Source organism: Podarcis melisellensis (genome assembly GCF_964234715.1).
Source record: "Podarcis melisellensis genome assembly, chromosome: 5".
NCBI classification, from domain to species: Eukaryota; Metazoa; Chordata; class Lepidosauria; order Squamata; family Lacertidae; genus Podarcis; species Podarcis melisellensis.
This window is the reverse complement of record NC_138537.1, coordinates 33,450,740-33,463,302: the sequence shown is the minus strand read 5'-3', so window position 1 is coordinate 33,463,302 and position 12,563 is coordinate 33,450,740. Positions and strand designations below refer to the sequence as shown.

Below are 12,563 nucleotides of genomic sequence, written 5' to 3'. Positions count from 1 at the left end.
CTTTCTTTCTTTCTTTCTTTCTTTCTTTCTTTCTTTCTTTCTTTCTTTCTGTTCTTGTGTGATCTTGGCACGTATGCTGACAATGTCAAGAGGGCCTGATGCGAAACCTGTGTCTCATTGCCACAGCCGCTTGTTTCATACAGTCTTGACAGTTTATACTAGGCATTAGGATCAGAATTGTGCCCAATGACCCTATCCTGGCCCCAATTTCCACACATGGATAATTTCTGTGCATTGAGCAATCAAAAGGTTACAGCACGTATAAGAAATGACTGTACAGATCTAGGGGCTTAATGTGCCCCTTCAGACCTTTCTGTATCGCCCTTGTAATGCTCCCAAATCCACAGACATTGTTGACCATGCTCTGCACTCTCATAATGTGCTTTTGGCTGGCTGGAATGTGTTCTTGGGCTGGTATCAGGACCAGGCTGCCCATGAGGCACACTGAGGCAGCTGCCTCAGGAGTCTGAATCCCGTGAGACTTCTGGTGAGATCTCTCGAGAGTTCCACAAGATCTCATGAGCCTATCAACTGGAAGCCACTGCCACATAACCCTGGTAAGCAAGCCTTCAGTGGTGGGGCAGTGGTGGAGCAGGGGCAGCAGCAGGGAAGTGGCACCTTCCCATCCACCTTAGGCGGCAAAGCAGGATACGCCTGGGCCATGCCTGACTGTGATAATGCCCTTCGCTTTGCTGGATGGAGGATGAACAGGCATGTGTAAAACCTTTAACTCTGCACGGCTGGAATGTGGCCTCCTATACAAAGGTACATTACTGGTATGCAGCCCCTGGGAGGTTGCCCACGAGGGAATGCAGCCCTGGGTTGGAAAAAGGGTTCCCCACCGCTGGGTTACAGAGTTCTTGAGGCAGGCAATACAGTACTGATCCCCTGACAAGAGTACCTGTATGGTACATGTGCTTTAGGACACCTCTTGGCCACATCAGTCCTAAATGTCAATGTGTAAATATAGTTCCTTTATTTAGCCTCGGACAGCAGTTGAGATATAGCTGAAGCCATGATATAAAGCACTCTGATGTGAAGAACTCTGAGAGGCAGGAGTTAACTATGCCGTTGAATATCTGTGGCATGGGTTTTCAGAGACACCTTTCTGAGGAACACAAATTAGGTTTGTTCGGAGGACTGTGATCTTCCTTTCCTAAATTTAATTTAGTGATCTAGCTGTTAGTGGCTTTGAGTCTCATTCCCAGCCCACTGAGCCATTTTGTTGCCTGAAACTAGAGTCCTGGTGACCCATAGCTAAGCAAGTTAGAAAAAGTACCGTGAACACGGGCTTTGCCTTCATCATCATTGAAATGTATATTATACTGTCATGGAGTGATGGGCCATTGTCAAGATAAGTGTGCTTATTTCTTACATCGCTGCTGGAGGACATTTTGTCTTTGGTGCCGAAATGTTTTTTTGCCAAGGTTTACGTGGGGGACAATTAGAAGAACAAGATATACATTATTTAACTTTGGAAAGCAAGAGCTCTTTTAAAAAACCACGTAGGAGAGTGTTTGATGTTACTATAAGAGGTTTCCCACTCATTGAACTGAACAGCAGAACTCTGGCAGTGTCAAGGTTTTATTTATTTAATTCAGCAAAGAATATAATAATTACGCAGTGTGCAGCTGGATGGGATTCAGATCCATTTAATTCTTCTTCTTAAAGACTTGATGGCACACCTGGTCTTCGCATGTCAGCTCCTACAACATTAAAACCATTGGTAAGCACAGACAATTCCCTTCCAGACTTGCAGAGAAAACAGCTAAGCCAGAGCATTAACAGTGGGGCTGGGCTATTAAAAGGGAAAGAGCAGTGTATTTTATATAACCAATCAGCCAGCAAGCACTACAGGTTGCAGTAATTAGATTCTGACACTTGAATTGACTTTTACAAAGGATAAAAATGGGGAAATGCATAGGAATTGCTCTGTAACTGTGGGACGTTGCATTGTCTATTATTAACCAACATACTGTAATTTATTAAACTCACTGAAGCAACAAGGAAATTGCAAAAGGAGAGAAGGAAAAGCTTTAAAGGTAACAGGAGTTAAGTATAACACTTTGTCAATTGGTTTCCCAACAAAATGTGGACCTTTTCTCAGAATGTTATACCAACCCTAACAAATCCAGTCAATGAGATTACTAGCCAATTCTGAAGTTGTTTCATAACAATATAAAGCAGGTCTGGCACAGAGCAGGATAAGATTCTGGTTTCTGCAGGGATGAAATCAACCCAATGGTAATTTTGTACATCTTATTGACCTTCTTTTGCTAAAAGTGAAGCCAGAATTTTATGATCGTGAAAAGAATAGAAATGAGTAGGTAGCTTCCTATTGTAAGTCTGTGAAATTAATCCCTCATCCCTTTAGACTGGCCCCTCAGAGTTTGCAAATAGTCGGTTTTGTATTAAAGTGAGCTATGCAGGCTTGGATAGTGACAATGCAAACAGAGGTAGAATGTTGCAAAAAACAGCAGCGGGATTTTTTAAAATTCTAAACATAATTTGCAAAGGTGTTTAGTTTTTAAAAATAATTTTGGATTCTTTTCTTTTTTCAGTTAAGTTCATATGGATAAACTACTACCCTATGGTTCTTCATCTGTAAAATGGGGATAATAATCTATTGTGCAAAGCTGTTATCAGGGTGAAAGGGAAAGTGCCACAAGCTAATGAATCATATGACTTACGCTCCATGGTCCTCATTTTTAAATTAATAATTTAATTTAATTTAATTTCTAATATCATCTCCTTCACCCCTGCGGTTTAGAGAAAATTGTGATGTGTCATGAGGCACTGCAATGTTGATGAAGGCTGCCAAATTCTGTTTTTATATGGAATCCATCAGCAGATTTTTCAGTCCACCTATGATAAAACTTTGACTAAGGGACTAACTGGAATCTGGTGAGTGTCCACCATTTAGTATTGTTAAGCCTTTGTGGGTGCCTTGACTCCCCTTAATTCCTGTGTCTAGTGGGCCTTGGATTATCAAGATGGACTATTAAGATGGGCTGCCAGATACTGAATTTAACAGTGTGAAAATACAGGCCAAAGCAGTTTTTCTGTGCTCAGGGAAAACACCTGGGAGAAAAGCTATTATGGAGAACAAAAGAAAGGTAAGGAGTGATTAACAAAGCAGATACTCTGTGCAGGAGGGTAGATGAGTGCAAGCCCCTCCTTCCACTGTGAAACAAAGTGTCAGTCTGTTAAACATGGCAAGCTAAGCATAGGGACAAAAAGCCATGTTTGATCTCTTTGGATCCAGCAGTGGGAGAAACAGAACCCTCTAGGAGCGTAATGCATCGACCTCTCCATCATAGGCTCAGGTTGTATATGTGTGTAAATAAGCCATATATGCCACTGTGCCTCATTTCCAAAGGAAACACAAACACTAGGCAAGTGTCTGGAGTACAGGAATCTTGCGCCACTCAGAGATTGGAGTGACATGTAACAGAAGAGCCCTGCTGGATCAGACCAAAGGATAATCTAATGTTGCCATATTAAACTACTGTACTAGAACCATATCAAGCTACTAGAACTTATTGGAATGTACTGGAACTCAAGCGATCTGGTTACAAGGTTTGTTGAATCTGGATTCCAGAGGATGTTTCAAACGTTTTAGGGATCAGGGTGAAAAAGTGCCACTTCTAAACTTGCTCTGGAATGGAACCGAATAGTGGGACTTAGAGGGATGCGGAAGGGCGGCCTTCAGATGGGTTGTTCAGAAGTCTACCTAAGAGGTTTGCAAGCCTGTCATTGCACCTAAAATAACTTTGGATTCTGGGCAAGGACTAAAAGTGTATACATTCGGGAGGTAACATTAAACACAGTTGTTTAGAGCAGTGATGGGGGATCTAAGGCTTGAAGCCAAATATGGCCCGCAAGGACTATCTATCTATCTATCTATCTATCTATCTATCTATCTATCTATCATCTATCTATCTATCTATCTATCTATCTATCTATCTATCTATCTGTCTATCTATCATCTATCTATCTATCTATCTATCTATCTATCTATCATCTATCTATCTATCTATCTATCTATCTATCTATCTGTCTATCTATCTATCATCTATCTATCTATCCCTCAGGAATCCCCTGAGTCCATAACTCCTTTTCATCCCCTTCCCTTCATCCCAGACCACACTTCCAATTAGCTTGGCTTTGCACTTCCTTGAGTGTTTTTGCCTGGCTAGAATGTGTCCTTGGACTCTGATAATACTTCTTGTTTGCCTGGATGGAGAACTGAGAGAAGTGTGTGTGTGTGTGTAAAGCCTACTGTAAAAAGATAAAATTAACATTTGCTGCTCCACGAGCTTTTGCTTCTCCCCCAACCCCTAGCAGTGGCATATGGCCCCCAGAAGGTTTTCATATAAGGGTATGTGCCCCTTCAACTGGGAAAAAACCCCCTTTGCACTAATTTTCAATGAAATGTGTTTGGAACGGGGATATGGAAAGTGTTTGAGAAAATTATTAACTCATCAAGCCATCCTGTTCTACATGGAGAAGATGTGCAAAGCCATTAGGGATTATGCAGCTAGATCCATATCAGAGGAAGTAAACATGAAGGTTTATTTCCAAAAGCTTTGTGTGTTTGTGGGCTGAAGATCTCCATCTCCTTTGCCTGTTCATTTAGTTCACTGAGGCTTGTGCCCATAAAGAGCTTTGAAAACTGAACTGAAATTCTTTGGTTCACCCAAGTCTGCTTGTTCACTTTCCCGATTGTTCTTTCGAGTCCTCTTAATATGTAAACTCTCATTTATTTTTTCCATACTTCACTGACTGCTTATTTTCTTTACAGGCCCCTGTAGCCCCACTCAAGCGTACTACATGTCAGGCTTGGACTTCATTTACTAACCCAGCTGTATGAACTCAGCTTTTCCAGTGGCACTAAATTATACGCTTTAGAGATTGTATATACCGGGTGCCTGATGGTTATTCTGAGAGCAATTTTCTGACCTGCTTTTCTGCATCATTCTTCTTACAACCCCCCAAGAACATCTTTTCTGTAGGTAAATAATACTCCTGATAGCTTCAAATTAGGCGGAGGCAAATATATGCCTTTGTTCATTATGGTAATGACATGCTAGGAAGCCAGGCTCAGAATAGTCAACATGGGCAGCGGCTCTCTGGGGTTCCCGGCCCCCTGGAGACATTGAGGCTTGAACCTGGGACCTGCTGCATGCAAAGCTATAGCCCTTTCCCCAAGTTACTGAATTTTCCTGCAGTACTGCTATTGGTATATCTTTCATGAATGATTTCGGCTCTTACCAGATGCAAATTGTCCCCTTCAATCCAGTGTTTCCAGCCTCTGTTATTCTTTTCGCCTTTCTGGACACAGATTAGTTTATCACCATCCCAGGTCACCAGCGTCTGCAGGGATCAAATGATAAAGTTCAGCAACATGGTAGAAACGTGTGAGGCTAAAAACAAATCGGAATAAACTGGAGTCAGGGTGACATAATGGCAGCACAGAGTTGGTCGGGGTGGGGGTGGGTGGGGAGAGGGAACACACAATAAGCAAATACCACCCCCTCCCCTCTCTCCCAGCTCCCCAAATTTAAGTAGAAAGCCTATAGTGTCACTAAAAGTGTTTTATGTTTTCAATTCCCAGCTATTTCTCCTGACACAATGATCCATAATATACGCACAAAAGAAGATAATTAAATAAAGTGAATTTATGACGGGATTTGTCTCCAGAAAGGGGAGCACAGATATGAAATTTGCATTATTCCGTTCTCCCTCAGAAGAAAGCCACAAACGCACTGTAAAGCACAGCAGCAGGAAAAGCCGTGGATCATTTTAACTGCTACAACATTAATACACATGCACACGCACTTCTGTTGTGGATGCGGAGGGCATATTGGGAGGGAAGAGATTGTTCACAGCAGCTTGTATTCAAAGCTTTTGCATAGGAGCATATTCTAATATGTAAATGGTCCCCAAATTTTATTTTCAGGCTAACTAAAACAGGTGTTTACTGCTAGAATAACGCTGGAGAGGGGGGAACAGAAAGGAAATGGAAGGAAGGGTGGATTCAACCTTATCATGGTCAGACTACCATGAAAGACAGTTCTCTGTGTGCAAACAAGAGGCATCTTGGAGCCACTCCTCAGCTGGAAGTGCAATAAGAGGAATGGGGATGCCCTGATCACAGCTACTATAGTAGTGCAGGCACACACCAGAGGAGATATTTGAATTATAGTCTCTTTCTTCCTTTCTTTCATTTGAGTGCGGCTTCACTACAATTGTGATCGGGAGAAAAATATGACCTCTGTACATTCTGTAGCTGTCTGGCAACATCCCACATTCTCTGCACTGAAAAGAACAGATTGCAAAAGAACAGCTCTCTTTAAAAATAATTAATTCCTGAGCCTCCTGCAAAAACAGCAGCGTGTCGGTGGGGGAATATCGGGCAGAAATCATCTTGATAAGAAATCAGATAGAATTATAAAAGAAATAAGATGCTTTTTCTACTCTCTGTCAGATAACAATAGTGACGATAGGAGAAAATTGAGGTTATTGAAAGTTCAGGGAAGAGGCAGTTTTCTACCCGAGACAGGACTGGTAAAGGATAGCTTTGACAGAGGTATAAGGAGCATGCTGTGATGTCAGGGCATGAAAAGGTCACAGATAATAGGAAAGATGTTGGCTATGAGCAGCATCCTCCTCCACATTATCTTGGGGAGGGGAGAGGAAATGATTTGGCTATTGTAATGCTTGCCATTCTGTTTTAGCTTTGTAGATACCAGATTTTGTAGGCACAGATTAGGTTACAATCAGGAATAAAACGTAATCCAATTGGGGGAGAGGGAAGCTACCCACTGAAAAGCAGCTATATGGGAAACAAGACCTTGGCTTCAGAGTTCCTTCACATAGAGTTCAATTCAATGGATGGAAATGAATTGAAATAAAAATTGCCTCAGAATCAGACCAATATCTTCTGAGAGATAGATCAATGCAATTATCTTCCCTCAAGGGAAATCCAGAGAGTCCCCCCCCCCAGAAGAGTGGCCAGATCTTACTGTCAGGAAAACAGTAACAACAGCAACAAAACACAGGAACTAACTTTTCCACAATAGCAGAGCCAGCCTGTCCATGAGGCATACTGAGGCAGCTGTGGAATTAGTGGGCCGCCCTGCCTTGCCCCTGCCACCACCTGAGAAGTGAGGAGAGGTGATGATGGATGCTTCTGGCATCTCATGGAACTCTTGTGATCCTGGCAAGTGAGGCTTCAAAGGGAATGTTAGGGCAGCAGGGCGGCAGCACACTCCCATTTCACCTCAGGTGGCAAAACTAGATGTTCCATCCCTGCATATAAGGTCAATATGGGCACAACTATCTCACAGCTTGGTAAATGATGAATAAACCTATGGGCATTTCTATTATTGTTATTATCCAGTTATAATTTTGACAGCACTGCTTGTCTTCCATATTATAATTTTCTCCTCAGAACCAGAAGCAATGGAGGAACTCGGGAGAACTTTGGGTGAAGACATCCTCTCCCCACTCTAAAACTGTGCAAATGTGACTTGAAACACAGAGGTAGGTGTGTGTGTGTGTGTGTGTGTGTGTGTGTGTGTTTGACCTCACTGGATTTTAAGCCACTAAAGAGAGCCAGTGTGGTGTAGTGGTTAAGAGCAGTAGACTCGTAATCTGGTGAACCGGGTTCGTGTCTCCGCTCCTCCACATGCAGCTGCTGGGTGACCTTGGGCCAGTCACACTTCTTTGAAGTCTCTCAGCCCCACTCACCTCACAGAGTGTTTGTTGTGGGGGAGGAAGGGAAAGGAGAATGTTAGCCGCTTTGAGACTCCTTTGGGTAGTGATAAAGTGGGATATCAAATCCAAACTCTTCTTCTTCTTCTAAAGTGAACATACGAACACTGTCCAGCTGTGGAATGGCCCTTCCTATTCAGGAAAGGCCATTGGACTCCACTAGACAGGAAAGCATATAGAAGTCTTCCTATTTGAACAAGAGCATTCATGCATGACCCACAAGTTTTTTTGGCTTTTGATGTGCAGGCTCCTCAACTTTCTGGCTCAGCACCTGGCTCACAGTTCTGGCCCACCACTGTCTATGACACTAACTAGGACACAGCTTGCATCAGGCTCACATGACTCCTGGAACTCAGCTATACAGCTGCAAATAAAATGTTTTAAGTGTGTTTTAATTGTGATATACAATGTGACACTAGATGACGATGGTGAGCCTTATGGAAAATTCAATGCATTTTAAAAAATGCTTTTTAAAAAGCATTTTCAGAATGGTTTTTATGTGTGTATAGATTCCACTCTGGTTAAAAAGTTCTCCAGAAACAGGGAGCTACAGGGGGCAAAAATAAACTTACATGAAAAAAATGTGCCGCCACAGGTAGAATGGTCATATGCAGTAGCTCAGCAGTTGCTTCCACCAGAAAGCGGGATTTGCTTTAGCCTGTGGGAAGTCTGGAGGAGCCAGTGGGGGATATATAAGTATCTGGTGGAACCATGAGGAGTTGGAAAAAAAATTCTGTCTTGCTGTCAAAGAGCTGAAAAACTGTCATGATTTACATATGGAATAAATAGTTGCAACAGAAAAACATCCACATTTTGAAATGCAAATAGCTGCTTCTTTATAAATAAACATTTCTTTAACATTTATAATTTGCTTTCAACCTGTTTTCTTGAATGTCAGGTGCTGGTGTTGACTGCTGTGTAAATGGAAAGCAAATCATAAGTTTCTACCTTCACCACACGGTCGTCAAGCCCCTTGGTGTGCTCTTCAAATTCCTCTCCTACGGTGTAATTCACTTCATAGTTCCTGAAAGTGCTCAGTGTTTTTGTCTTGAAATGGTTTCCCTCTTGAATAATTTCTTTCGTTTGTGTCAGGTGGTTTGCAATCTTTCTCGTAGCAAGGCCAATGCCTGCAGACACACCAATAAATATGTTAACAATGGGCCTGATTAACTTCAAAAATACATTTATAAACAATAAAGTAATGTGTGCCCCAAAGGACTTTCTGCTTTTGGGGTATGTGTGTGGAGTATTACATCCTGGGCCATATGATACTGCCGGTATACAACTATCGCATTCCATCAGCATAAGGATTACTGTTTACACAATGGAACTTTCCATCTCTTCCTTCTCCATGTGTAGCCCATCTGCTCCGGAGGGTTGGAGAGTACCTATAACAGGTTTAGAGGGTGCAAAGGGGGAGAAGGGGGGAAGGTTCTTTTGCACAAGCGGCAATCCTTGTGCTGATGGAATACATTGCAGTTGTACCTCGGAAGTCGAATGGAATCTGTTCCAGAAGTCTGTTCGACTTCCAAAATGTTTGGAAACCAAGGCGTGGCTTGGTTCCTGCAGCCAATCGGAAGCCACGGGACCTGCTTCGGATGTTCAGGTTCCAAAGAACATTTGCAAACACTCACTTCCGGATTTGTGGCGTTTTGGAGCCAAACCATTTGACTCACAAGGCGTTTGTAATCTAAGGTAGTCCTCACTTATCAAGAAGTAACTCACTTTCACAGAAAGCTGGTAGATATAGATATAGATTAGATCAGGCTTCCTCAACCTTGGCCCTCCAGATGTTTTGGGCCTACAACTCCCATGATAGCTAGCAGGACCAGTGGTCAGGGATGATGGGAATTGTAGTCTTAAAACATCTGGAGGGCCGAGGTTGAGGAAGCCTGGATTAGATGATATAGATATAGATATAGATATAGATATAGATATATTTAGGGTGGTATTCAACTAAATTTTACTTAGAGTAGACCAATTAAAATTAATGAACATGATCGTGTTAGGTCTATTAATTTCTGCTCCGAGTAAAACTTAGTTGAATACCATCCTCAGTGATTAACAGTGCAACGCAACCCTAAGTATGTCTACTCAGAAGTAAGGCCTGTTGAATTCAATAGGACTTATTCCCAAGTCCCTATAGGACTTTTTCTACACCGCAGCTGTTCAGCGTTTTTTTCTATTTTTATTTGACTAGCAATCTTGGCCATTGGACTGCTGGCTTTTGGCCAGATTCGCTGCATGAGCAAATATTGCCACGGAACAGGGTGTCCTGACTGCTGAGATGCTGCAGGGACATTCTGGCAGGATGACAGGCAGTAGAAAAAACATTTAAGATCTGGGTACAACATGCTGTTTACATCACTGAAACATGGTCTCAGTGACTGGTGGGGAGTGGGGGTCAGATGTCCCTCTTGTACTTAGGAAAAATAGTGTGGCAAATGATCCATAAGTTCAATTAAAACAACCTTCCTTGCTTGAACAATCCACCCTCAACAATTTATGATGCAGATCAGAAGTTAAAATACAGGGACAACTGTGGCACATTTAGGGCCACTTTTCTGCTGTTAATGCAGAGATGACCTAGCTGGGGAGAGGGAAATATTTTCCAGAGGCACCACCTGTCTTTCAGGTTGTTGATTATGGCACCAAATTGGGAGCACAGAGAGCTTTTTATAAATGTCACCATACAAGATTCAAGCTGCAGCCCTATGCACACTTTCCTAGGAGCAAGACTTAGTCATCCTTACCTTACGACTCAGTAGATGTGCATAGGATTGTACTGCAAAGTAGGTTTTCTGACCCATTTGCAGTTTAGGTCAGTGCAAATCACCTGTACCTTTCAACTATAGAATGCCTGTTCAATGATCTCTCATATATAGCATAGGTGTTGAAATATGACTGACAAATTCTTTTGTACAGGAGAAAGAGAAAAGAAAACCTTCAAAGAGAAATAAAATGTACTTCCTAGGAAGCATATTCCACTGTATTCACTGGGCTTACTTCAAAATATATCTGCTTAGAAATGGTTTGCTATAAAGGCAAAAGTTAATGTTGAATTAAATCTTATTCATTTATTTTTAAATTAAATGTAGAACAAAGTATCCCACCAATTCAAAATTCTTATTTTTATATTTACCTAAAGCAACCATGTAACCTTCGAAGTTGTCATTGGATACCATCACCCACGTTCCAGTGTAATCAACAGGCATTGCGGCTAGGATTTAAATCCAGGGATGGCTCAGATATGGAACTTGGGAAGGAGAAAGAGCTTACTGTAATTCTGTCCTTTTTATATTTCTTTGGGTGAAGTTTACAGCTTCCAAGATAATAAAGTCTAAGGGTCAGCGAGATAACCTAAACCGAACTTTCCCTTCATTACCAAGGTTCAAGAGGACAAAGCAGAGGCAGCAAACAGATTTCTGAGGTTAGAAGTCAGAGAGAAAATGATGTTGCAATGACCTTTGTAAAATATAAAAGAAGAGAAGAGAAGCATTGATGGGAGCACAGCTCTGGAAGATGGACTACATAATATCAAGTTATATAAACCTGATTGTGTGTATGTGTGTGCTTATTCAGAATTTCCTTAACTCCTGTTTACATTCTGTGGATGTTCTGGATGTATGAAAAATCCAACATTTACTTTTAATAGAAATGTTCACGATGTTGTGTCATCCAAACACAAAGAAAGACACACAAATCACATAAAGGACAAGAAAAGATCTTCTGCAAGTTGAAGGCTGGTTGTAACAAAGGCACAACCAGCCATTCCCTGCCTGTTTTGAGCTCCAAGTCACCACTTGTGCAAATGTTTAGTGCTGGGATAGTCAATGTGATGCCCTCCAGATGTTGTCAGACATGGTAGGAAATTAAAAGGTTGGTTCCTGCCTGGGAATGATGAGAGCATTGATGCTGTGTGCTATTGCCACCACCAAACAGCAACTTGTCCGTCACACCCCTCCAATGTAGGAGGTGGTCCATTCCTTCTCAAGGGCAGCTGGGGATATGAACTAGTAGGAGGGACGAAAGAGGCACCTGTACTGTTGGGCCCTAGCAAGGGTGTTTAGGCTCCAGCAGCTGTCCAAGAAGGCCAGGTGCTGAAATAGACCCTACTACTGCAAACCACTGAGCCTTGAGCTTGCCGATCAAAAGGTCAGCAGTTCAAATCCCCGCGATGGGGTGAGCTCCCGTTGCTCGGTCCCAGCTGGCCACATGACCCAGAAAAACTATCTGTGGAGTGGACAAATGCCGGCTCCCTCGACTTGTAAAGCGAGAAGAGCGCCACAACCCCAGAGTCATTCATGACTGGACTTAAATGTCAGGGGTCCCTTTACCTTTTTTTACTGATCGCCAGCACCAATCCTATGACATTATGGTCCAGACTGAAATAGCAACTGCAATTATCGAAAAGCTAGATACAAATATATTGATTGTATTTCCATTCTGCTTTCCACTGAAGTGAATCCCAATACAGCTTACAAGCGATAAATAACAACAGCTGCAGCACTGAACAGCAGCTGTTGCAATGCCTGGGCCATTATGAGCTGACCCCACTAAGACAGGTAATAAAATTAGGAAATCCACAAGAAAACAATTATAAGTAACTGTATACAAAAAGATGAACAAAACAGAGCTAAAAAGTAGTCTAAAAATTACTGCCTTCACCCATACTCCACCACACCTGCTACTCAAATATCAGTTACTCTACTCAATTCAATGAAATACAACTCTGCTTGGCACTCCTGACTTATGACTGAAAATCTCTTGCTTCGCTTGCTTAT

General features: G+C 42.1%; 1 protein-coding gene across 1 annotated transcript; it reads right to left on the bottom strand.

Moving 5' to 3' along the window:
• Positions 1-1,568: 1,568 nt before the first annotated feature.
• Positions 1,569-11,066, bottom strand: RBP2 (retinol binding protein 2). The gene is made up of 4 exons (XM_081910631.1): positions 10,922-11,066; positions 8,728-8,906; positions 5,275-5,376; positions 1,569-1,706 (listed from the first exon to the last, which is right to left on the bottom strand). Exons 1-4 carry the CDS (start codon positions 10,992-10,994, stop codon positions 1,653-1,655), a joined length of 408 nt encoding a protein of 135 aa, XP_081766757.1. The 5' UTR covers positions 10,995-11,066; the 3' UTR covers positions 1,569-1,652.
• Positions 11,067-12,563: the final 1,497 nt, after the last annotated feature.